At 39.8% G+C, this 23541-nt stretch overlaps 1 protein-coding gene across 1 annotated transcript in view; it reads left to right on the forward strand.

Moving 5' to 3' along the window:
- Positions 1–23541, forward strand: part of uvrag (UV radiation resistance associated) — an 85894-nt gene that overhangs the window by 20728 nt on the left and 41625 nt on the right. The window contains exons 8-12 of the mRNA XM_022746078.1: positions 959–1085; positions 8362–8446; positions 11862–11949; positions 12364–12424; positions 15334–15499. Coding sequence (XP_022601799.1) covers positions 959–1085; positions 8362–8446; positions 11862–11949; positions 12364–12424; positions 15334–15499 — 527 coding nt within the window. The remainder of the gene's footprint in view (positions 1–958; positions 1086–8361; positions 8447–11861; positions 11950–12363; positions 12425–15333; positions 15500–23541) is intronic.

Genomic DNA, 23541 nt, shown 5'->3' on the forward strand with positions numbered 1-23541 from the left:
TGTTTTGAAAGACCTTTTAATGTATCCATGGAGAGATGGGGTTGTGGCATCAGCAAAAAGTAATAGAATACAGAGAAAAATAGTGTGTGACATAAAAAAGATGTGACAGATCTTAACATAATTTCAACCTAGGACGTCCCACCTCCCATTGTACACCTTAGACAGCTCCAACCAAGGCACCCTGATTACATCATTATTACTCTGTATAAGAAAACACACTTTACTAGTTGTTATAGCAGGAGAAACCCAGTTGTAACTAATGACATAATGATGGCTCATTTAAGTGCCAGTGAGCAAGCAGGCCCTGGAGCTGTAACACCTGAATGGAATGCAGCTCTCATTAATGATATTAATCACATCCGTGAAATGCTCTCTCTGGCTACATGAGGAATATAATCAAAATGCCCTAATAGAAATGCTTAATACACACCCATGTGCAATGATAGTGTATACGTATCCTTCTAGTCCAGCTGCCCTTGACCAGATATTTGGAGTTAGTGCCACTGTTAGTCCAGGTTTGACATTCAGCCTCATCTCCTCATATCTTATCAGAGCATCTGCTGGCATGCTAACAGCCAGAACTCCACACCAGTTAACTCACTGTCAGACATTCCCATGACTTGAGCTCATTACTAAACCAGCAACACTGATCTCAGGGCTCAGTGAGATGTTTTGGATAGTGAAATCATTCTCCATCTTTCTGGTCATTAGTTGCTGACAGTGGATTCTGGATTAGCGATGGCGAGTACTGGCTCAGTAGATGCGTATTAAATCAGTGCAAAATGGGATCAGCCTGAGATAACATGTCTTGTTTTTGAGGGAGCTAGTAGGAATTTGGGGGTCTTAATAAAGAGCAATAAACACCAAAATTGCTGTAACCACATACTAAATATTTTCTTTCATCTTCTTTCTCTGTTTTCTCTCCATATCTGTGTTGTCCTGTGGTTGCTCTGAGCAGAAGAAAGAACGGGAATGCATGCAGCTGCGTATAGCCGTGCTGCGCAGTGAGCTGCAGCGTCAGAGGAAGGCGCTTGGCAGGGAGATAGACCTGCGGCAGAAGGAGAGGGTACAGCTTCAGAAGAAAGGTAAAGCAAATGGGATCACACACAACAGGTACTCTTTGACTAATGAGCCTGTTAACACCACATTTGTGTTGTATTCCTTTCCCAAATGAAATTGAGGATGGGGCATGAACTGATCTTAATTTGCTTTGTTTGTGTTTTGAAGCACACACAACACTTTTAATAGTTGTAGTTTTGAAGATGACTTTACTCAATGCCGATTGATTAATATAGTGCACAAGGTGCAGTCAAAGGAATGATACAATTACTCTATAGATTAGTTTAAAAGTAAAATATTTCTTAAAATTTTTCCTGCGCTAAATAATTAAAATAGTAATAATACAAAATCATGCTACATCAAATAACAAGCCACTGAGCCAACAATATGAATGTTGTATACATATATACTGTATATATATGTGTTGTGTTGTATATGTTGTATACATATATACTGTATATATATATATATATATAAACAAATACACATAAAAGCATGTATTGATTTATGTAGTCAGTGCACTAAATCAGTGTTTTTACCCCCCCAAATAATTGCTAGAGTTAACATGAACACATTGATGGTAATAAGAATGGAAAGCTTGAACATGTAGTGTTGCTTCAGAATCAAATGAGATGGTCTGTGGGTCCTTCTGTAACTCATTTGGTTGTCTTTTATGTTGCTGTCATGTTTTTGTGTCAAATCCAGCTTATATAAGTAGACTTAAAATAATGGTCAAAACACATGCAGGAAATTGCCAGCTCGTTTCATGATCAACCACAAAAGGCTGTTTCAGCCACTAATTGCAAAGTGAACAGAGGATATTGTTATGACATAGTTGGACCATAATTTTGTCTATATCACAGAAAGTGCAGGACTAACAGGATATTTTTCATTTTGAGTTAGACTAATACAGTAAATTCCTTTGGTTATGACTCATTAAAATAAGCAGATTATCTAAATTCCTTAATTATACCCTTTATAATATTGCTCGGTTGCATCTTTCTACAGTTAAATCAAGAACCCTTCCCAACCAAAATGAATGTCTTCAATAGTGTTTTGTGAATTTTCCATCTTCTCCATGTTATTGTTTCACCAGTTATAGAAAAAGCAAGTTAAAGAGTTCAGTAGAAAGCTGTATGCTGTTAAATGTGTCATGCTGTAAAATCAGTTTTTGAAATAGAAATAGTTTCTTAAAATTAAAAAGCCATGCAGCACCAGGTCAATTTCAGCCTGTGATTTGTTGTTCAGGAAACTCCAGTTTTTAAAACACCTCAGTAAAGATTTCAGTGCTGCCTGACAGCAGCAGGTAGACTGTGTGCCTTGTGTTACCTGTTCATCATGGAATACAGTAGAGTTTGTCACATACAGGAAACCTCAGTCACACTCCCAGTCAGGGGATTGGAGCCACTCGACACACACACACACATATGTACACACATGTACGGTATATATTTTTTATAGATTTTGCAGCCTGTGTCAGGCCACTAAAAGAACATTGTTTGTACAGTGATGTCATTTATTTAACCCTGTTAAGTCTGCAGCTCTTGCCTCTCATGTTTGAGAGCTGAGGAGTGTTTTACTGCTGCCTGTTATTGTTCATAGGGATGTAAAAGACACATAAACCCGAACACATATGCATATGAGTACCTGTCTGGCTTTTATGATTGCAAGTACACACAAGTTCTTACATTGTAATTTCAGAGTGTTTTGGGGAGCTGTGACATGATTTCTCTTTCATTTTTTTCTTTTCGCCCCTGCGCTGGCGACAGCTGTGGCCAGAGGTGTTATATTTTCAGATTGTCCGTCTGACCGTCCATCCGTCTGTCCCATTCAAACGTTCACTTGGACTCAAGGATGAACTGATTAGAGTTTGGAGGTCAAAGGTCAAGGTCAATGTGACCTCCGCCTCTGATACAATTTGGACCTTTTGGACTCAAACTGATTAGAATTTAGTAGTGAATGGTTAAAGGTCAAGATCAAGGTCACTGTGACATCACAAAACATGTTTTTTGATCATAACCCAATAATTCAAACGCTAATTATTACAAAATACACTTTATACCTTTTATTAAATTCCCTCAAGGCCTTCACTACATGTATGATTCTGACATACATGGACGTGAACTGCAACTTGACAGTTTATGTAGGCAAACAACCATAGGGCAGTAATTCTTTAGTTACCTCTATTTCCAATAGTTTTTTGTGTTTCTCATCGTCCTTGTCAAAATGTAGATTAAATAGTCAGAAATTAGCCTGTTCCCGAGCAGTTTTCCAAAATGCATTGTTTGCAGACAGACATATCTTGGTTCTACTGCCATCAGCAGCGGTGTTTGTCTCAAAGCAGGTCAGATGCTGTCTATAAGAAACGTCTATCTGTAAGATCAGCTTGCTGTTTAGCCAGAGGGCAGGGCACCTCACTGAGCCACCAACCTGAGGTGGGGATTGCCAATGATTAGCATGAAGTCTGCACATGAATGCAAACGGCCACACTCACTCAGAGACACAGCACTAAGTGGGTTGGAGGGAGAAGTTTCTTTTGTGCTGCAATTCTAAAAACTGGCCGTTAATCCTCTTCCTCCTTACCTGTCAGCACTCCGTCTACAGCCAAAACAAAAGAATTTTTCTGCTCTCCTTCTCTGTAGCTCTTTCATGGCTTTTTTCCCGACTGGACAGGTGCTTATTAAGAAACAGAAGAAAAATTCCTTCAGCTAGTTAAAGAGGAAAAAGCCATTTTAGGATAAAGTGAAATGCTGTAGCTGAATAGGCCCATGCTGAAATCTTGTCAATTTTTTTCCCGCCAGACTCATAACTCAAAAGCCAAAAACCATATGCTGTGGAGCTTTGCTGTACTTCCAGCTTGTTGTTTAACTTTTCTAATCAGCCTGCACATATTCATCTGTTACACAATCGGAAAAAAACCCTGCATTAATTACAGACAGGATACTCTTGAAGACAGGTGTTTATAGTATTTCATACAGCAGCTGATTTTTTGTCTGATTATATTTAGGTTGGCACCACAGCATGTTTGTTTCATCTGATCTCATCTTTCATTTTGGAGACACATATGATTTTATCAGTTCTCGGTTAAATTTAATTTTGAACTTTTCCTTTCCCACACAAGCTTGAAGAAGCAAAATTAGTCCCATTCATTTAATACAGATGGTTCAACAGGCAAACTAGGGGCTAAGGACCGATGATTTATATACCCATTTAATGTCAATGTTGATTCAATTAGAAGCAAGTGTTTAATTTGTTGACTTTTCACACATCGCAGTTCTTATGAGATACAGGTTTCTTTGTAAGTTTTATTGACAGTTTAACAGTATGTGTAAGTGCATTGCTATGTAATACATCCCCAGAGGGCATCTTGTATGTTAGTTAATCTCCTTTCTTAGTCACGCTCTTTAGGATGTCATCTGTACCTGGCTGTGTGGTCTTCCCATCGCTCACACAGTCATGGGGCCAATTAGCAAATAGCTTTTATCAGCCCGTTATTCTCTGAAAACCGGCCTCTCTCAAAACAAAACCCAAACATACAGTAGAGGTTCTGCAGGTGTGTGTGTCTGCATGTGAGCTCGCAGATAAAGATGAGATGAAAGTTTGGTGTCTGTGTTTTTGTAAAGTAACTATTAGACTGTTGATGCAGACTTGCCGATGCCTGTTCTGCATTCATCTCTTTTCATGCCTCTGTGCTTTGTCTCTTACCATCCTGGACAGTGTTCGCATAATAAGTGCTGAAAAACCTCAGCAGTCAGTATCATCCTGATGACAGGTTAACGACTAGCTGTTCAGTGCCCGCTGATTTACAGTAAGGGCAGTGAAATCATAGCAAGAGTGTAGAAATACTGTTGTTTTTCTCGACTGCAAAAGAACACATACTCACGCTCAGTCCACTGCACGTCTTTCACGCAAACCATAACAGAGGACATCTGAGCATGACCACCATTTTTTACTTCTTTACAGCTGTGAATTTAAGACTAAAAGTCTGTCTTTCCTGGCCTCGGGGTTTAATGGGTTTGGTTTTGGTGGGGTCACACTCTTGTCACAATTTCCTCCCGTCTAATTTCCCTCCTTCCACCTTGAGCAGATGACATAAATCAAGTCTGTGAACGGCGTTTATTGTACTTAGTAACGGTAGTTATTCTCACGGTCTGTAACACAGCCAGGGCTCCCGAGCAATAAATGTCAGTGGTTGGGTTTCTCAAGTGTAAGGAACACAGTTTAGTGAAGGTGTGGTGTGTGTGGAGGTATTTGTCACCTCAGAGAAAAGGTCTCATATTGAAGCTATCATCATTAGGGCTCCTTTAGCAGCAGCTGACCACCATCTTTACTCAGGATAAGTGTTGACAGGTACTGCAGTCCAACACTCTGCCTAATGACTCACTAGCATGTCGTTCTACCTATTTCCTGTCTTAACTCCCTGACGTCCTACTCTAGTCTCTATGTCACAGTCAAACCCTTTTCTTATATAGCATTAAGAGCCGTGGCTTAAAAATTTGGCTTTTATTTTTTTTTTTTTAGGTGGAAACAAATATATGTTCTTCATAGTTGTTTTCCAACACACATCATTCAATATGGCCTCCTAAACATAGTTATTAAACTCCATAAAACCATTTTTTCCCCAGACACTAGTGTGATGTATTCCTTTGAAACTGTCTAACAGTGACCTTCAGCTCATTTCATTGGTTGTGATTTCAATTCCAGGTGATGAATATATCTGTTTCTCAGTAGCTTTGACCAGTTATATTTTATTTAATTTTGCTAAAGGTGATCTTCTTTTAAACTGGAGATTCACAAGTTGCCCATCAAAATCATCACACAGGGAAAATATATTTGGAAAAAAACAAATAAACAAACAAAACCAGGCAGCTCAGTAGGGCCATAGACACTGTGACTTTATTCTTCTGAGCTTTTGCATTTTAAAACTTTTAATGTCCGCTCAGTAGTGTGGTTGTGCATTTTGCAGCTGGATTTCCTTCAGATCGCTCAAAGCCCACTGTCCACTGGCGTAAACTACATTACTGTACATTGTCTCTTGCCTGAAATGAGAAAAACTACAGTGAGCTCCCTGACTGATTTATTGTCAGTTTTAGCCTTGTAACATTCTAAAGCCTCTCCACGTTTATGTTTAATATGGAAGTCAACACACAAACAACCAGAATGCCTGTTGGCGTGTTATTTGCTGTAGTTTGTCTGTGATGATGCTGATACCGTGATGCAAACTGGAACAGGTCAGAGGGATGAGTGGATGAAAAAAAATGGATGGATAGAAAACAGATAGGACATAGCTGGGCATTACATGAAAGCAAGACTGCAATACAGGCCCACGTAGTCAGTGTTAAAATATTTTCATGTCATCACTCACAGCAGAGGGATCTCAGTCTGACATTATCTGTCTTCTACGTTAATCTGATGGAGATACTTCTGAGTACCTCTATTTTCTCCTTCCCTCTGTCTTCAGAACTCTCCGTCTCTGTTCACCTTCACGATGCCAGTTTGAGCAACATGGATGTGAGTGGAAATATGTGATAAGAAGCAGGTCCTGTGATCATCTGATCACAAATGTAATTTGACGATCTTGCTTTTCTGCCACCTGCTGTCATCCCACTTGACTTAGGGTGGATCTCTGTATCTCAGTGTTATTTAGAATTTTAGTTTTTTTTTTTTTTGCTGGTTGAGTCCTTGCACCATAACACTCCATTTCATTTCAAATAGAAAAATGCAAGTAAACACATGGGTCGGTTTTCGAGAGTAGAACTGGAATTGAGCTGATTTTAAATTAGAAAGAACGAGTGAATCGTCACAAAATTAGCTGTTTGGTTAAGTTTTGGTTGTCTTATTCATCCATTAACTGTAGCTCGCTGCTTACACACTAATTAATTATTATTATTTGGTGCCAGAGCTTGTGTTTAAAAGTGCGGTTTTCCATGCAGCAGACAACGTAATGATCTGCTTCTGTAATTACCTGTTGTCACGGTGCTTGATTGTTAATGGATATTAGGAGGTGCTGAAACAAAAAGAATCATGGAATCTTTTCATTATAACTATTTGTTTCATTCCACATCTGCCTGAAAAGAAGTTATTTTTTCCTTTAACATATTTTTAATTTCTTTTCTTTCTCAAATACTATTCCATCAGATACCAAGAATCAGTAAAAACCAGATGAAATAAGCAGAATCAGAATTGGAATTGAAACCTAAGAGTTTTGACCGACTTCCTGCTCTTCCTCTGGGATCTGTAGTTTAAGCCTCAATATGTAGTTAAGTGCATTTTAAATGGAGGCACTTGAAAAGTGTCCTTATCATCATGTGACCGTGGAGGGGAGGTGACTTGACTCCTGACCTCCTAACCTTCTACATGACTGTGCTCTTCCCCGTGTCGCACAGAGGGAGGTCGGCCGCCTTGGGGAGAAACGTCATTACCAATGTTTTTTATTCAAAGTCTGAACATAAAACATATGTGATTTTTGGCATGAAGAGCTTTTCTTTGTGGCTCTGCTCTCTCTTCATCACCACAGTCTGATACTGCAGCAACGGTCCTTTAGCTGTTACACCTGATGGTCAACCCCATAATCCTCTGAGCTCTTCTTTCCAAATCCAAATTTTTTAATAATTATCACAAGTCACAAACCATCGTCCATATAACTTTTTCAGCTTCCAACCAAGAAAAAGCAATACATAATGAAGAACTTTCCTCTGTTAATTCTTCAGTGTTTAGAAAAAATGCAGGAGGGAAGTATGTAGCAAACATGTGGTTTATGGTTGAATTGTCTACTTATTTACTTATAACGTGGATCGTAAGTAATAATTGTTGCAAAACAAAACCCATTAGACAGGGTTGGGGTTAAATAGTGAAACATCTTATTATTAAAATCATGTGGAACCATAAACCATAAATCATATTTCTGTTGTAAATATTCTTTTACAATCCTAAATTATATTTTGCTTCTTTCTCACAATAACACTGAGTTATTATGAGCTTGCCAATACTGCGGTTACCTAACGTCTACAAGCTGTATCATCACTGTCTCTTATCTGTCTGATTTTATTTATTTTCCCAGCTCTGTATTTAGAGTCTGACAAATCCTGTAATTTGCATACATATGTTGTTTAGTTTTATGGTGTGTGAAAAGGAAATGGTTTTCGCCTGATCAAAAGAGCTGTTTGATCTTGCTCACAATTTTAACAGTGGATGGCAGCCAACCAAACACAAGCCCACCTGGCTGTTCAGATGTCGTAGATCAGAACACACACCTGATAATTTACTTCTTTTTTTTTTTTTTTTTTTCTTTCTGTCTGTCAGAGGAAGTGTTCTCCGCTCAGCACGAGTGTCTGAAGGAAGAGAAAGAATCCTTAACCAAGCTGCAGAAGGAATGCACTGCCAAGAGGTACTGTATGTGTGAACCTGTCATTAGCTGTTGCTTTATTTCTGCACAGAAAACACACTTTTTAAATGCATTTATCTCCCTTGGCGAGACACTGCGCAGTGCTCACTGAACGATGTGACCCGGTGTGTTGATCTGTCGTATTGTGATGAGATTACACCCTGCACCCTGCCTCCCACCTTGCTCTTTCAAAACAAGGGGATGTTTTTGCGGCCGGTGCTGCCTATTTATCTGTTCTCCAAATTTGCACGTCGTGCTAAAAAACCCTATAGACCTGTGTTTGCCTTGGCCCGTGGGGAGACATGAGCGGAGGGTGCCGACCCTGGATGCAGCTTTGTTTATCTGAGAAGTACCTGGCAGTCACACAGGGTAAACCAGAGCCCTAGGAAGGGCGGCAGGGGCCAAGAGACCCCGCAAACAGGAAATTAATACAGACAGTCGTACATCTGCCTAACATCCATTCCTTGGAAATATCTGTGTCGTTGATGTTTTTCATGGTCTCTTTATATTTAACTTAATTTTTTAATTTTTAGCTAGGGCACGTGCACACTTTTTCTTTAATGTAGCAGCCTGTCTCCCAACATTAGGGCGAAAAGGAATAAGTCATGTTATCTTTAGTTGAAGTAAATTTATATATTAACTTCAGTACCCTTTTTGAAAACATAAAACTACTTCACTCTGCCTTTCTAGATTGCTGTAGCCTATTTGAGGTGTTAAACCATATCCCCTTTGGTCACCAGTGAAATTAAGAAAATAATAAAGTACATTTACTGTAGTTTACTTACTTACTTTTATTTACATGAACTGTTCTTCTTTACCTGCACAATTTTGATGTACTTTACTTCAGCATTTCCATGATGCTACTTTGTACTTGTAATCTACTATTTCAGAGGTAAGAATCGCACTTTTTTACTCAAGCCGATTAATATTAACATATCAAATTATCAGGTAAAATTTTCCAATATTTTGTAAAAATATTCCAATAAAATGTATACAAATTGGTGTAGCAAAGTTTTTTCTTCTTTCTTTTCCCAGACGTCATCCCAACCCACCTCTGGGCCAATAACATACAGTATATTGTTGATTTATGAAATGAAAAGAAGTAAATACAACCCATATACCAAAACAACAATAAAAAATGAGCCTTTCTATAATTTTAATGTAGTGTTACTTTTTATTTCATCATCTTAAAAAAATAGAAAAATTAAATAATATTTTTGGCAAGTGCAGAAGTTTTGGTACCCTACTAAGTCAGGGAGCTAAAACTATTTCCATCTCAACTAACTGTAACATTAAAATGCCGCTAACAATTAATGTTCCTACAGAATGAGAACCTTTAATACTTTAAAGAAAAAGTTTAATACTTTGGGAAATAAATGTATTTGCTTACTAGCAGAGAGTTAGATGAGAAGATGGATACCATTTACATATCAGTCCGTTAAATATAGGCTACTAAATTTTTTTAAGTAGCCTATGTATTAAATATTAGCACTAAAATTGGGGAAATGGGGAAGCAGCTTGCCTCTGTCAAATGCGAACAAAATCATGGTAACAAAATAGATTGTTGTGTTGATTCTTTTACTTAAATGAATAATCTCAATAACTTCTTCCACAGCTGTTGGGCACGAGCCAGGATGTGTGTACTTGTGTACATATGCCAGTTAATATGTAAATTAACAAGTTTAAAAAAAAAAAGAAAAAAAAAAAAGAAGGGTTTGTAAAGGCCCTGCATCATGGCTTAACCAATTAGAAATGGCAGAGCCTGCTAGACAGATGTGTTGCTCAGGTCAAGCTGTCAAGCCAATCTGTCTCCTCTCTCACCCGTACAAAGCAGCCACACACAAGGAAAGGGTAATGATAAGAGACTGCTAACCACAGCCAAACCACAATTCATGTCAAAGGCGAGGAGGATGGATGAGAGGATGCATCACATTCACTTACCGTTTTCCACCTAAAATCTCTTTTCATCTGCATGAAATGATGAACTATTACCCACAAGAAGTGGTGTAAGTACTGTACAGGACATCCGGAGAGAGAGTCTCGTTCACACACACACACACACACACACACACACACACACACACACACACACACACACACACACACACACACACACACACACACACACACACACACACACACACATACACAGTTAAACTAGGGAATGTTGCTGTGTTACTCATAAACATAAACAGTCACAGGCATTATGATAAATACATATTCAGAAAGCCATTTGAATTGTGGATGTAACACAGTTCAGTAACTAGATTTGTGTTACATTTCCTTTATACTCATTCCATATACTTTACCCATTTGTCTCTAGTACAGCCACAGCCTTGTTTTAAATTTAGAAAGTGTGTGACTTATTACTGCAAATAGGTTCACACAGGTTTCTCACTGATACTATATTGCTATTGGACGCTGTGGAGACATACAGCACACAATGTTTCAGACAGCTTCAGGTAGAAACATCCATTTACATGAGCAAGAAGACTTGATTATAATACAGCACATAGAGTCTCTACATGAAATTTCTGGAATACTGTGGAATTTTGAGATTTTTTTTTTTATACTAAACAGGAGAAATCAGGGAAATTTATTATTTTCCTCTCAAAAGTCTGAAATTCTTCGGTATATTTTCAGACTGTATGTGTTGGTATTTTACAACTTGTTTCACCAGTTGTTCTGGTCACATATTGACTGGTTTTTACTTAAGCAATAACAAGAAATATCAAAATGTTTTTTGTATTTTTTTTTTTAAATATCTCACTGGTGCATAACATTGTGTGTCTTGTACAAAGAGAATATTTTACTGCACCAAAAACAACATGTAATCAGAGTCGACAGTGAAAACTACGAGGGCAAACACTGAGACTTCTCCACTCCCGGGTCATAATTGCTGAATGTGTCCAGCCTGTTTTGATAATGTGATAAACTGGGGTTGGTGGACCCAGCGAAGCTAACTGAGACTGTCCTGCTCTGGTTATAAAATGGCTTGTAATTTAGCAGTTGTGTTATTTTCCTTATTTTTTTAACAGTAAATTTAATATAACTCACTGCTGCTCAATTAGATCTCATCCAGGCGTGGCCTAGACAAAAAGCAGACAGGTCTTAGACCGACATTAACCTCCTATCACACACCATTATGCAGCGTACATAAACTGTCCTCTCTGTTCATCATTAATCGTTCATATTTTCTGTAACTTTAATTACCTTTGTGCCTTACAGAAGGTCCCAGTGGAGTTGTAGCTAGCCTGGTTGAGTTCTACTGTTTTCTTCCAGCTACACTCGTTCCTGTACGATCTCAGCCTGCGCTTTCTCTAGCCTCTCCTTCGCCCTGCCACTCCCAGTGTCCACCACCCTGAACTCCAGCTCCTGTCTCATCGTGTTGTCCTTGTGTCTGGTTTTGTCTCCCCAGAGAGCAGTTTCTCAAGTCCAACGCCCAGCTCACCTTCCGCTGTCGTCAGCTCCTCTCTGAGCTTTCCTACATCTATCCCATTGATGTGGTGAGTTGGACCTGATGGTACCCTGCTGCACAACACATTGTTGACAGGGCAACTGCATTGAATTATCTGGTTACACAACCAAGGCTTTGATAAAGCAGAAATGGTGCAGATAGTAATGTGTGCAACAGCACCCTATTTTATTGTAAAGCAGTTTTTAATTCTAAATTTCAGTGCCACTTCAGAAGATCATCACGTCTCTGTTTAACTTGCTTCTCTGATTGGTCAGTTTTCTGTTGGCAAACAAACTAAATACTTTAAATGCTGAAACCACGAGACAATGGCTGAATGATTTAGAGTGCGTTCCTGTGTCAGCAGCAAAGATGACGTGCTGTCCCACATAGGTTTTCATCTTGTGTGCATCTGTTTCTGCTGTCTGACCATCTTTAATATGAAACCTCTTATTTAAATTCACAGGCTAATCAGTCAGATTATGTCATCTGTGGAGTGAAGCTGCCAAACTCTGAAGACTTTCAAGGTAATTCATCATCTGCCTGCTTATGTGCTTCAGGGTTAGACGAGGATAAGCGGTGGTAAAGGCACGCAGAACAAATGTTTTGTCTTAGCTTCAATGCAATTAAACATTTTACTGTTTGAAGGCAAATGATCTCATAGATCATAGTATCTATGATAGTATCTATGATATCATTTTGGATACTGTAGATGGCAATTACAGCATTCTGTGTGCGTATAATTACTGGTATGTAATTTTAATGCATAAAAGACATAATTACATAATTGTATAATTAATAGTGAGTCACTTTAGTTTTACTAGCTGGCAAAGGTTGATAGCCTCCTTCACTCTGGCTAGCTCTATACATTCAAAATCACAGTTTACCCACACATGACATCTTTCCTGAAATATGTGAGATGAGTCAGCAGGTTACGACGGAGACAGTATTTGAATGCCAATTAACAGACACATGCACAAACTGTGTTGTTTGTTGTTTATTTTTGTTTGTTTTTTTTTTTTCTCCTGACATTAAATTAAATCCAACTTTTTTCATCAGCACTCTAAAAAAAAGAAAGAATATTTTAATCCAAGAATAATGATAATAATAAACCTGAGCAAAAACAATAGGGTTCTACCTCAGTGGGGTTAGAACCCTAATTAACTGTTAAGTATTGCTCTAATACAAAGTGCCAACAATGAATTGGATGAGTCCGTACAGATCGAGCAAATAAATAAATAAATAAATAAATGAATGAATTTAAGGAAAATAAGAGAGAATATGTGAAAAGTTTGGAGCCCAACATGAAGGCTGTGTAGGCTGTGTTGCATTCTTCTGCTTTTTGAACACTTGGCCTTTCTGATCTTTTGTTGGCTGCTGATGGAGGAGTTTTTCAGCACCACCACAGTCTTTTAGAGTCTTGTCAGAAGTCTCTGGTTCCACCACCCCAGCCGCGAAAACCACATGGTTGGATATCAAAGACACAGTATTAGTCAACAGAACATTTAAAAAAAAAAAAAAGTTTTGTCAGCAGGCAGTTACAGCACAAAGCCCTTGTTATCATTTTTTTGGTGGGGGGGTAGGTTAGAATAAGGGTCACGCTGTATGTGTCGTGATAAATGGGATTTGCTGTCACAGCAAGGCAGACTTGATGACTTAATGACTTCTCAGTTGCTAGGATGAATTGAAGGAGGGTCTGACTGAATGGGTAATGAATGATTAGCTTTGGTCTGCAGCACTTGTCTGATACTGAGAACACACCCGCCACTGTCCACCCAGCGTTCTCAAGCCCCGCTTCCTCACAGCTGGTGAGATCGAGCAGGCCTCTGAACCCATAATTCAAAAATACCACTCCCAATCTCCTCCGCTCCCCGCTGTCACACTCCACCTGTTAACATCTTTTAAGAGCACACAGAAGTGCACAGTAGTGACAGCTAGCCCGTTTGTGTTTGCAGCTATCACTTGTTCCCATAAGGTGGAGACCTGTGTCTGCTTCTGCCTGCCAGTCCTGCATAGGTGGACACCTAGCAGTGAGTAAACGACTGAGCATGTGCTGTGGCAGGAGATAAAAGGGCTAACAGGGAACACCCTATTGCATCTACTGCTAACTCCCTTTTCCCATATGCCCTTCCACTTGGTTGGGTGGCTTGTAGTTTGTGGAATGCAATTCCAATTAATATTCACTCTCTAACAGCTGTGACCATCAAACATCTTGCAAAGGCCTGAACAACAGGTAGAGACCTTTTTATAGAGATGACAGCATGGAGAAGCATGCATTTTACCCCTCCATTTTACCCTCTTGCTGACCCCTGCTCTCATTAGTGTGAGGTCTACCCCAGAGAGGAGCCTGTTCAAGTCCAGAACTGCCTGCATGAGTGTCAAAGTCAGTTTAAAAAAAGGCCTACAGGGAGGATGTTCCACATTAGAGACCAGGGTCAGAGTTAGTTGGAGTCCTAATCCCACCGAGGGTCAAAGTGGAGCAGGGTGGCACTAAAGTCCATCTTACATTTAAACTAAGCCTACCTTGTCAGCTCAGACTGACCAGGTATCAGCAGTCTCCAGTTGCACCCTAAGGTGTCGTTTATGGTGGCATGTCCTTTAGTTGACCTAATATTCCTGTTAGTGTGACACATCATCCAAATGGAGCAAAGGTCAGGAAGCTGTTTACTCCAGGTACTTCAGTTTTGTGTTACATTGAAACACACAGCCAAAGAGTCCACCACTCACTACTGCCATGGTCTATTTTTTCAAAGCATTAAGATAAAAACCACGGTGATTTCAAGTCTTTGCCTCAAGCAGTGTCCTGCTGCTGTTGGAGAATGTGAAACCACTTAGCGCGTTGTCTTGAAACCATTTCTTGTGCTTAAAGCGAGATGGTTTGCTGTTTCTTTCCCTGTCAGAAAATGTTCTCAGAGGCATCCAGTTTTCCACCCTTCAAGTTATTTGGGCTCCGAGGGGAGAGTTATACGTGATGCTTTTGCTTCTCAAGCACATATCTCAAAGAAATTGGGTATCTGACTGCAGCCAATGTTTCCGATAATATATACGCCGTGCCACATTTTGTATCACTTTAGAAACACTTTCCCACATGATTGTAACTGCTCTTCCTCCTGTGAATACTTGGATACCAATACCAAGCTATTTCTGGTTGGATGTTTATACGTTTTTGTTTGGATTCACAAGATGTGGACACGGTTTATGTAAACATAATTTATTTTGTAATGAAAGTACATTCCAAACAAAAAGCTTTGAAGGTTTTAATATGATAAAATACTTACTCGGGGTGATTAAAATTGTGCCAGTTGAATTTAATTTGCATTAGATTACACGCTCTCAGGTTTTGTGTGGTGCCTTAAAAAACATTTCTTTTCTGCTGAACAAAACTCTATTGAATGTGTGACTTACTGGAGCCGCTTTTTGACTTTATGTCCTGCAGCGAAGGATGATGGGAGCGTGGCAGTCGCCCTGGGTTACACTGCACACCTGGTCCTGATGATCTCGTGCTTCCTGCAGATCCCTCTTAGATATCCAGTGATCCACAAAGGTTCACGCTCCTCCATCAAGGACACCATCACTGACAGACTCACCGAGAAGGAGAGAGAGTAAGTGGGCTGAAAACCTGACACGCAACCACAAATTATCAATATCTCTTTCGTGACATATGGGTTTTGCTAAGTCTATCTACCTTGCTGTACAAATAGAACATTGTAATAGTCAGTGTAGTTGTGTTTCTTTTTAATTAATGACTCTCTTGTGGCTGATGTTAGGCTGTACTGGAACTCTCACTCAGCCTTTTGCGGAGTCTGTGATTAGTTTCACTTTCCCAAAATATTTGGATCACATGTACTGATGTTCAGATTAGAGGCTCTGTTTTCACGGCTATGTGCATACTGTGGCATGAAGCGTTGTGAGCATGAAACAAGCTGTGCAATTCATTTAGAGTTAGGACCACATTAGTTTTCAGCAAAGCACCAACCTTTTTATAATGTGGTGATTCTGCCAGCGGGGAAATGCACGGTGAATGAAGTGAAGAAGAGCTTTTAAACTAACTTTAAATGAATTTCTAATTGCAGTGAAGATAGACCTGGCCTGATACAGTATAATCATGACTGTGATTGTTTTGGCTAATTTGATGATGCTGAGTCAGGAAACGATGCGCTTCATGCAAACCTTATTAATGACTTAAGTAAAGCAAAATAATATACATTTTTTTTAGATTTACTTTGACTGTACATTGTTTTATACTACGCAGATAGTACAGATTACCTCATGGGATGATAACACACCTTTATCACTTTCACAACATTACCAATACACATACATAGATATAATACGATTTATTATGTTTTAGAATTAACCATGCATCAATATGTAAGGGAAAAATTGTGACTGGACTTTATAGAGTGATCTCTACTCATAAAGTTAGCAACACTGTAATGGAAAACTGCTAATTTGGTTGTTTCTAAATCGTAACTTTTTTTTTTTTTACAAGATTCATTTTGCAGTGTTGCACCATCTTAGTCCCCATGTAAATTATTTAATTAAATTATTTTATTTCAACTGTTGCTTTAATAAATAAATGTTCACATTGGTATAAGATTGTGCAACACTTGTCTGCTCCCATTAAAAAAAAAACATTTGAATAATTTTAGATTTATAAAAAGCACAACATCTTTGGGCCCAATGTTTTTCATTTAAAGAGCTGTGAGTCTTTTGGAGGCAGAAATCTATACAATTTTTAACTCAACAACTGGACAAGAAAGTGTGTGCAGTGCGGGTGTTTTGCACACTGATTGCTAAGATTGTGCAACCCATCGTTCTCGTCTCCAACTTTTCCCTCATTGCCAGCCAAGTGGTGGTAATGTGCTCTGTCACGTTCCATTATCTGAGTTTTAGCATCTCCATAAAACTGAATTAAATATAAAAGCGTGGATCATATAAATTCATATTTGTTTTGTGTCAAAACATTTACAGTCCTTACTCTGCCCTGATCTCTCCCAGAACCTCTTCTGCTCTTTCAAACCTCTCCCTGCATACTTTCAAACCTTTACTTAGAGATTAAAGAGCACTAAAATGTGTTTTGTATTTATTCTGTAGTTTTGGTGTGAAATAATTTCTGTAGGCAGATACCATATTATCTTTTTGATTTTGTGATTTTGTTGGAAATCCCTATGACTCATGCTCATGTCACCTGATCCCGTCTGTCTGTCTCCTCGGCCGGGTGTGTGCCGGTGTGTGCTGGGTGTGTGCCGGTGTGTGCGGGTTTGTGCCGGTGTGTGCTGGGTGTGTGCCGGTGTGTGCCGGTTTGTGCCGGTGTGTGCTGGGTGTGTGCTGGGTGTGTGCCGGTTTGTGCCGGTGTGTGCCGGGTGTGTGCAAGGCCCTGTGGCTATTTTAAATTTTGCAAACAGCTGCTTACTATCTGACAATTTGGAGAATTTGCATCGTTGAATCTGTTCGAGCGTCTTCGGTGTTCTCTAAAACCTGGAAAAACACTGGAAAAGATGGGCTGTAAGACGAAAGCAGTATTGAAGGTGAAGAAAGCGATTCTAATCCGATGCACTTTTTGTCAAATTCAGTGAATACACTTCATGGTCCACTAGTTGTCTGTTATGTGTGTGCTGGAAAACAACCTGGTGTTCCTACACAGCTCTGGCTCTGTGAATGGGAAATAAACAAAGTGGCTCACACTGAGTAACACCACACTTTTCCAGCCAATCAGTAATGAGGGGCAAATGAAGCCATATTTGAAACATTCATTCTATTATTTCTTCATTTGGAGAAAAAAGTGGCAGAGTGTCACTCTGATGAGCTTTGGCGGCACTGTGACTTTTAGTAATCTCTCAAAACCTGATCAAGTAACTCTGCGGCCAGATTTCAGAGACGAGGAATATTGTAGTAGGCCTTCTGTTTAAGATTTCAACAGATCATAAATTCAGTGATATCATTATACCATGTATGTGAGGTAGTGTAACCCAGAGGGGCTTATACTGCTTAGCTAAACTAAGAATTTTAGGTCCGAGCTTCTGCGGTGAAATCCATTTTTAGGGAGGATGGAAAATGGCCAAAGTAGCACCAAATTCTTCTGACTGGACCATGCGATATAAAAATTATAATCAAAAGCTTTCCAAAAGTAAATGTAAGGTACGTCTGTAAATTGGGTGTTTCAGTTGAGCTGGAATAAATTGTGTTTTTATAATAATATTCTTATTAGTAATGAAGATTGCTTGAAAATGTTTTTTAAGTGCATATTTTTAACAACACTATGTGCTGAGTAACTTCTTGAAAAAACTCTAAATCCATCTTGAAAGTTCCTCAGAGGTGTCTGTATTTTTCTTTGTGGGATCTCCACTGTTTGTTCATATGTTAGTAGAGACATTAACAGGGAACTGTGACCTGATGTGGTACCTGTCCATCTTTCCATACACTTTTCAGCTGCTTGTTTAGGTCAGGGTGGCAGTTGTCTCGGGTAAACTAGGTTACGCTAACTGCAGTAACAGTAGTTTGCTTGTTTTTCAGTGCAGAGGGGTTATATTTGTCTTTATCACGCCCCTCAGCTGCAGCTTGTTACACTGCCCTGTCTTCCATCAGCTGTTGGTGGCTGCAGCATTTTGTCCATAAGCAAAAACAGATCAATTCCAAGGGGATTTGGAGTGGATTGGATAAAATCACAAAATGTGGGCGTCTCATGTGCACATTTCTTTAAAAGCCTAAAATGCATTATTTGGAAACTGTTTTGTCACCCAACACCATCCTAATTAACTTTTCCCTCTTCATTGCCCATAAACATATTCACCATAGATCACTTCTAGATGTAAAACAGTTCAACTCTGAGGTCCAACAGAGTCACTGACCTACAGATAAGTTTAATATCTGGAAAGTGTATTTAGTGTCGATACTTTGCTCTTTCTGACAAATCTCCAGTCCAGATGAAGAAATCTTGTTTTCAAATACAAAACCAGAAACAGATATTCAGCAGTATTGACATACAGTATTTAGTGCATTGTCAGGTTTTGGTTTGAAACTTCCTCCAGTGTTTAGAATGGTAAATTATTTGTTTCCTTTGTCAGCAACCTTTTAAATTAAATGTCTTACCAAAGCAATTATTTCCCTTTGGAAATTTTTCTGATTTTCTTGTTTTCCTGGTTTGATTTTATTTGAATGCAATGCTGTTTGGCAACTGATAGTCTTATCTTCACAGTTTCACACCAGTGCATCAATGCACAATACACACTCACCGCCACAGACAATAGAGCAGTCTGCAGTGGTGTGTCCTCACTGGGGCTTGGCCTTTGGATTCAGAGACACATAGCTGAGAAACCTCAGTATGGATGCCTGTTTTTGCAACTACAGACCTGCATAGCTTGGACAGGTGTTGTTGTCTTCTGAAGCTGTTTTGTTTTGCCCATGGTAACAGCTAAAAAATTCCCCTTTTTTCAATTTACTCTGGTATTCAGAAAGTGCATAATGAAGCTCTACCGAAACTGTAAATCATGGTGCCCATTATGTGCCCGTGTCTCTATCACACCCTTGGGCTGTAACCACCTCGCTTCCTATCTTCACAGCATGATATAATTTCTGTTGAATCGAGCATTATTAACGGCTGAAAAATACTATGTTGACATAGAAAGCAGCAAATGATAAACTGAGAATTTAATCTCACCTGGGGCTTTGTCAGGACCGTCTGTGTAAGTGCTGAACTGTACAAGCACTGTAATTACAGCACGGGCCAATGTAATGAAATTATTATTTGTACGTGTTATGGTCTTGTAACTATGCATCATGTCGGAATTAAAAACCCTGCTGCGATATAATTGCACGCTCAGGGCACACATGCTCAGGTATGCACCTTACATACATATTGACATTCCACACGTGCAATAGGTGAGAGGGGGGAGTCATGAGGAAGATTATGTTATAATCGGCAGTGTTGCCAATAGCCACGGCTGAATGTGATTGCCCCCTTAGTGTAAGTGAATACCAGTTCAAAGCCACTGAAAGAGGTGAATCAAGATGAAAGTCCAGAGTCAAGCTTGCACTCTTCAGCTCTTCACATCGTGGCCTTGTTGATATCAGCAGAATATTTCACACCTTTTTCTTCTTCTGTTGTTTTACTCTGAAAGAATTTATTTAAAGTTTTTTAAGAAGTGTTTATTGGTTGGAAGCTGAACAAAGACGGCCACTCTGGAACCACTTGTGGGCCTTTGTATTTTGAGAGCTGATCCATCTGCTGTAAAGGAGGGACTTGGGGGGCGTTTGAAACCTGGTGTAGGCTCAGTATAGTGAATTATTTAAATCAGTAAGAGAAGAGATGCAGGCCACATGTTGATGTCAAATCGGGTTGTTGTAACAGGTCTGCAGACCAGAAGTCCTCACCATTCTTTTGTTTTGTGTTCTCACCTGTGCTCATGGCATAGCCAACCATGGGTGTAACCTAGTAAAGGTCAACAACTCCTGTCTTTACCAGTTCAACTTTGTGCTGTACTTCAGTCCAAAACAAGTCGCTGCTTCTCCTCAGTCAAGGCACATGGGAATGATGTGCAAATAAGTCCTGACACTTTCACATCCTCATTTGTCATAGTAAGAAGAAAAACAGCTGGGAGAAAGTGTGTGAGAAAAAGAGACATTATCAGACAACAGCATGAATGAGTGGCCATCTCTCTGTATGGGTGATTATGTTATGACAACAGCTGGAGAGGCTCACTGGGAGTCACTTTATACATTTCCAGTCCTACCATGCAGGATATTTACACCAGCGTCCAGCAACAAAAAATAAACCTGTAGGCTGTGTGACTGTTGAACAGACACAACAATCAGCAGTGCCCTGAGGTGTCCCTGAGTGGGGCCAAACACTCCAGCAAACTTTTAACCCCCCCTCCACATGTTTATGACCCCTGAGGCCCCAGTGGGCTGCAGACACACAGCAAAATGATGTGTGGGGAGACGGAAAGCAACTAGCTGCGCCCTAAATGTGTACAAAAAAGGGGTGATTAAAGTGTCGGAAAGAGGCGGCCAGCGGTGATAAGTGAGGTGGCACTGGATCAGTTTCTCAAAGTGTGGTAGGATTAGCAAGCAGTCAGTCAATTATAATGGCATGCACATAGGAACCTTATGTTGGTTTTAGTTGTATGTTGCACCGCAGGCCCCTGTTGAATGGTAATTGTCCTGACCCTGCTTTTGCAATGCAATGAAACCTTGTGCTCTTTTTAGGTCCCCACATCCTTTGACTCTGTTGCAGTACCTAGTGTGGACGCTGATTTCAGTAGCTAAAACATTTGTTCCAGTTATTTATTCATCTTTAAGAGCACTGGCTACAGTTGAGAAAGAAAACTGTTAATTACAGTGAAACAAACAGAAGACATTGAGTGTGGTGTGAAGAATATGAAAGTATTTCACCTTTTGACTTTGGCTAATATCACTTTATTCTTTTTCACCTGGTGTGTGTGTGTGTGTGTGTGTGTGTCTGTGTGTGTGTGTGTGTGGGGGGGGTTAGAATAATGGCTGCCTTATTTCATATCGTATGATATTTTGCCATATGTTAGTCTGAACTGTGTCACCCTCAGGCACTTGGGCACAGACCAGAGTTTGAAATTGGACCTGGAATAATGTTTGAAAGAATGGTGTGGGAGATGACTGATCTGTTTGGCACTCAGTATGATTTGGCCTTTTTGGCATCTCCACATCATCCTCCTCCTTGTCAGAGATGTTCTCTGAAATCAGTGGACTCTAACGACATGTTGCTCCCACATTTTGTCCCGTGGAGAGCACAGTTCCACAGTTTCTGATTGCATGGGGGGAGAGGTAGGGAGATACGATCCAGATGTCCAGTGTTTGATTGAGACCAGAACCCAGCCATTAAAAAGCAAGCGCTGCCTCATATAGTCTTTCGCCCAAAGTATTGAGGCAAATCAGTTTTTTTTTTTTTTTTTTTAAATTTACTTTCTCTATCATTGGCTAAAGGAAAAACGGATGTAAGTGGGATTTACACATCACTGCTTGGTTCAGTCACAAAAGAAACAGTTGGTGGAGGCACTGAACGTGAATGCCGGGGGAGGGAGGCCAGCTTAAGATGAGAGGAACCTGTGAGCTCCAAGAAAAGAGGTTATTGTTCCGGGGCTTCAGCGGTTTCATGTCTCTTAACATGGACCATGTGCATAGGAGGAGAGGGGGAATTACACCCAAACTACCCTGTCCTGCCTCAGGTTGCACAGCAGTGAAGGGGAAAAGCAGTGTGAGGCTACAGGGCAGGTTACACATCCTGCTCAACCCACACTATAGGAACACACACAAAAGCAGAGCTGGCATTTTAGTAGTTAAAAAGTTAATTCACCCAAATGACTTTCCATCTCAGCTCTTTGGTATCTTGCCAGTCAGATAGGTTTGATTTCATTGGTTTCATTGGTTTTGTGATATCTGTCCTAAGATTTCTGCCACCATTGTTGCACAATGCATATCAATTGAATTTCATCTTTTGCACTTGATAGCATTCTCTTTCTTTAAATGTGGAGTCTTATTGATTTATTTACACTGTCCTACAATGCAACACGCAACTGAAATTAAAGATCCGTTTAACGTTATATGTTAAAATTCTCATTTTCTATAGAGAAAACTGTTGTTTTCTCTATAGAAAATGAGAATTTTAACGACAATCTAGTGGGTTCTATAAGAGGCCGCCCTTTGTCTAGCATTGCAGAATAAATCCTGTTATCTAAGCAGTATCATATGCACATGTTAGGTAGTGGTTCAATTTCATAGTTACTGTATTTTTCATAGAAGAGATGACAGAGGCAGTCAGCTTGAGAGCCATGGAGCTTTAATCAAATTTGAACAAATGGCTCATTATTTAGTTCTGTATGTCAACTACAAAGACACCCCGGGACTGGACAGAATGTTTACTTGTCTTTTGAGGTTTTCTGCCAAAAAACTCAAGGACAATGGCAGGAACGGTATGTTTATAATAGCTCTGGAGAAGTCAAGGAGTCTCTTCGAGGTTGACAGGTTAGTTCCATAAGCGGCCCTTCATCTTGGAGCCCCGCTGTTTTGCAGCCTATTCGAGCAGTCTTTGACCATACTTCATTAAAAAGATAACAAGAAGCATCTGTGCTGAACGGCTTTCTGAAGGATGCTGTAGGTTGAAAGGAATGGCCCAGCCAGCTAAGAACTTTCGATAGTATTGTTTACTTGGTCATAGATTGAGAAATGGATGTAAATGTCACTAATCTTTACGTCACTGTCAGCTCTTGTCCTCTATTTAGACACCCTACCAGCATGGCAGAAGGGATGGCACTGTTGGTCTGTCTGTGGGTGGGTGGACCACTTTGGTGCAGTCTGAAATATCTCAGTGACTTTTTGATGGATGGGCACAGTCATTCATGATTCCCAGTGGATGAACGCTGTGGAGTTTGGTGTTCCCCTGACTCTTCCTCTAGCGCCACCATGCAGTTGACAACTGTGATTTTAAGTTAAATGTCTCAATAGCTGTCATCAGATTTTGTGCACACATTCATGTTCCCTTCACGATGAATTGTAGGAACTTTTTACTTGGCGCCATTATCAGGTAATTAGCACACTTTAGAAGGCTAACATGCTAAACTAAGATGTTGAAAGTGCTAAACATCAAACCTGCTTAGCATCAGCATGTCAGCGT

This window comes from Seriola dumerili, unplaced genomic scaffold (genome assembly GCF_002260705.1).
Source record: "Seriola dumerili isolate Sdu_G_001 unplaced genomic scaffold, Sdu_1.0 BDQW01000091.1, whole genome shotgun sequence".
Lineage (NCBI taxonomy): Eukaryota > Metazoa > Chordata > Actinopteri > Carangiformes > Carangidae > Seriola > Seriola dumerili.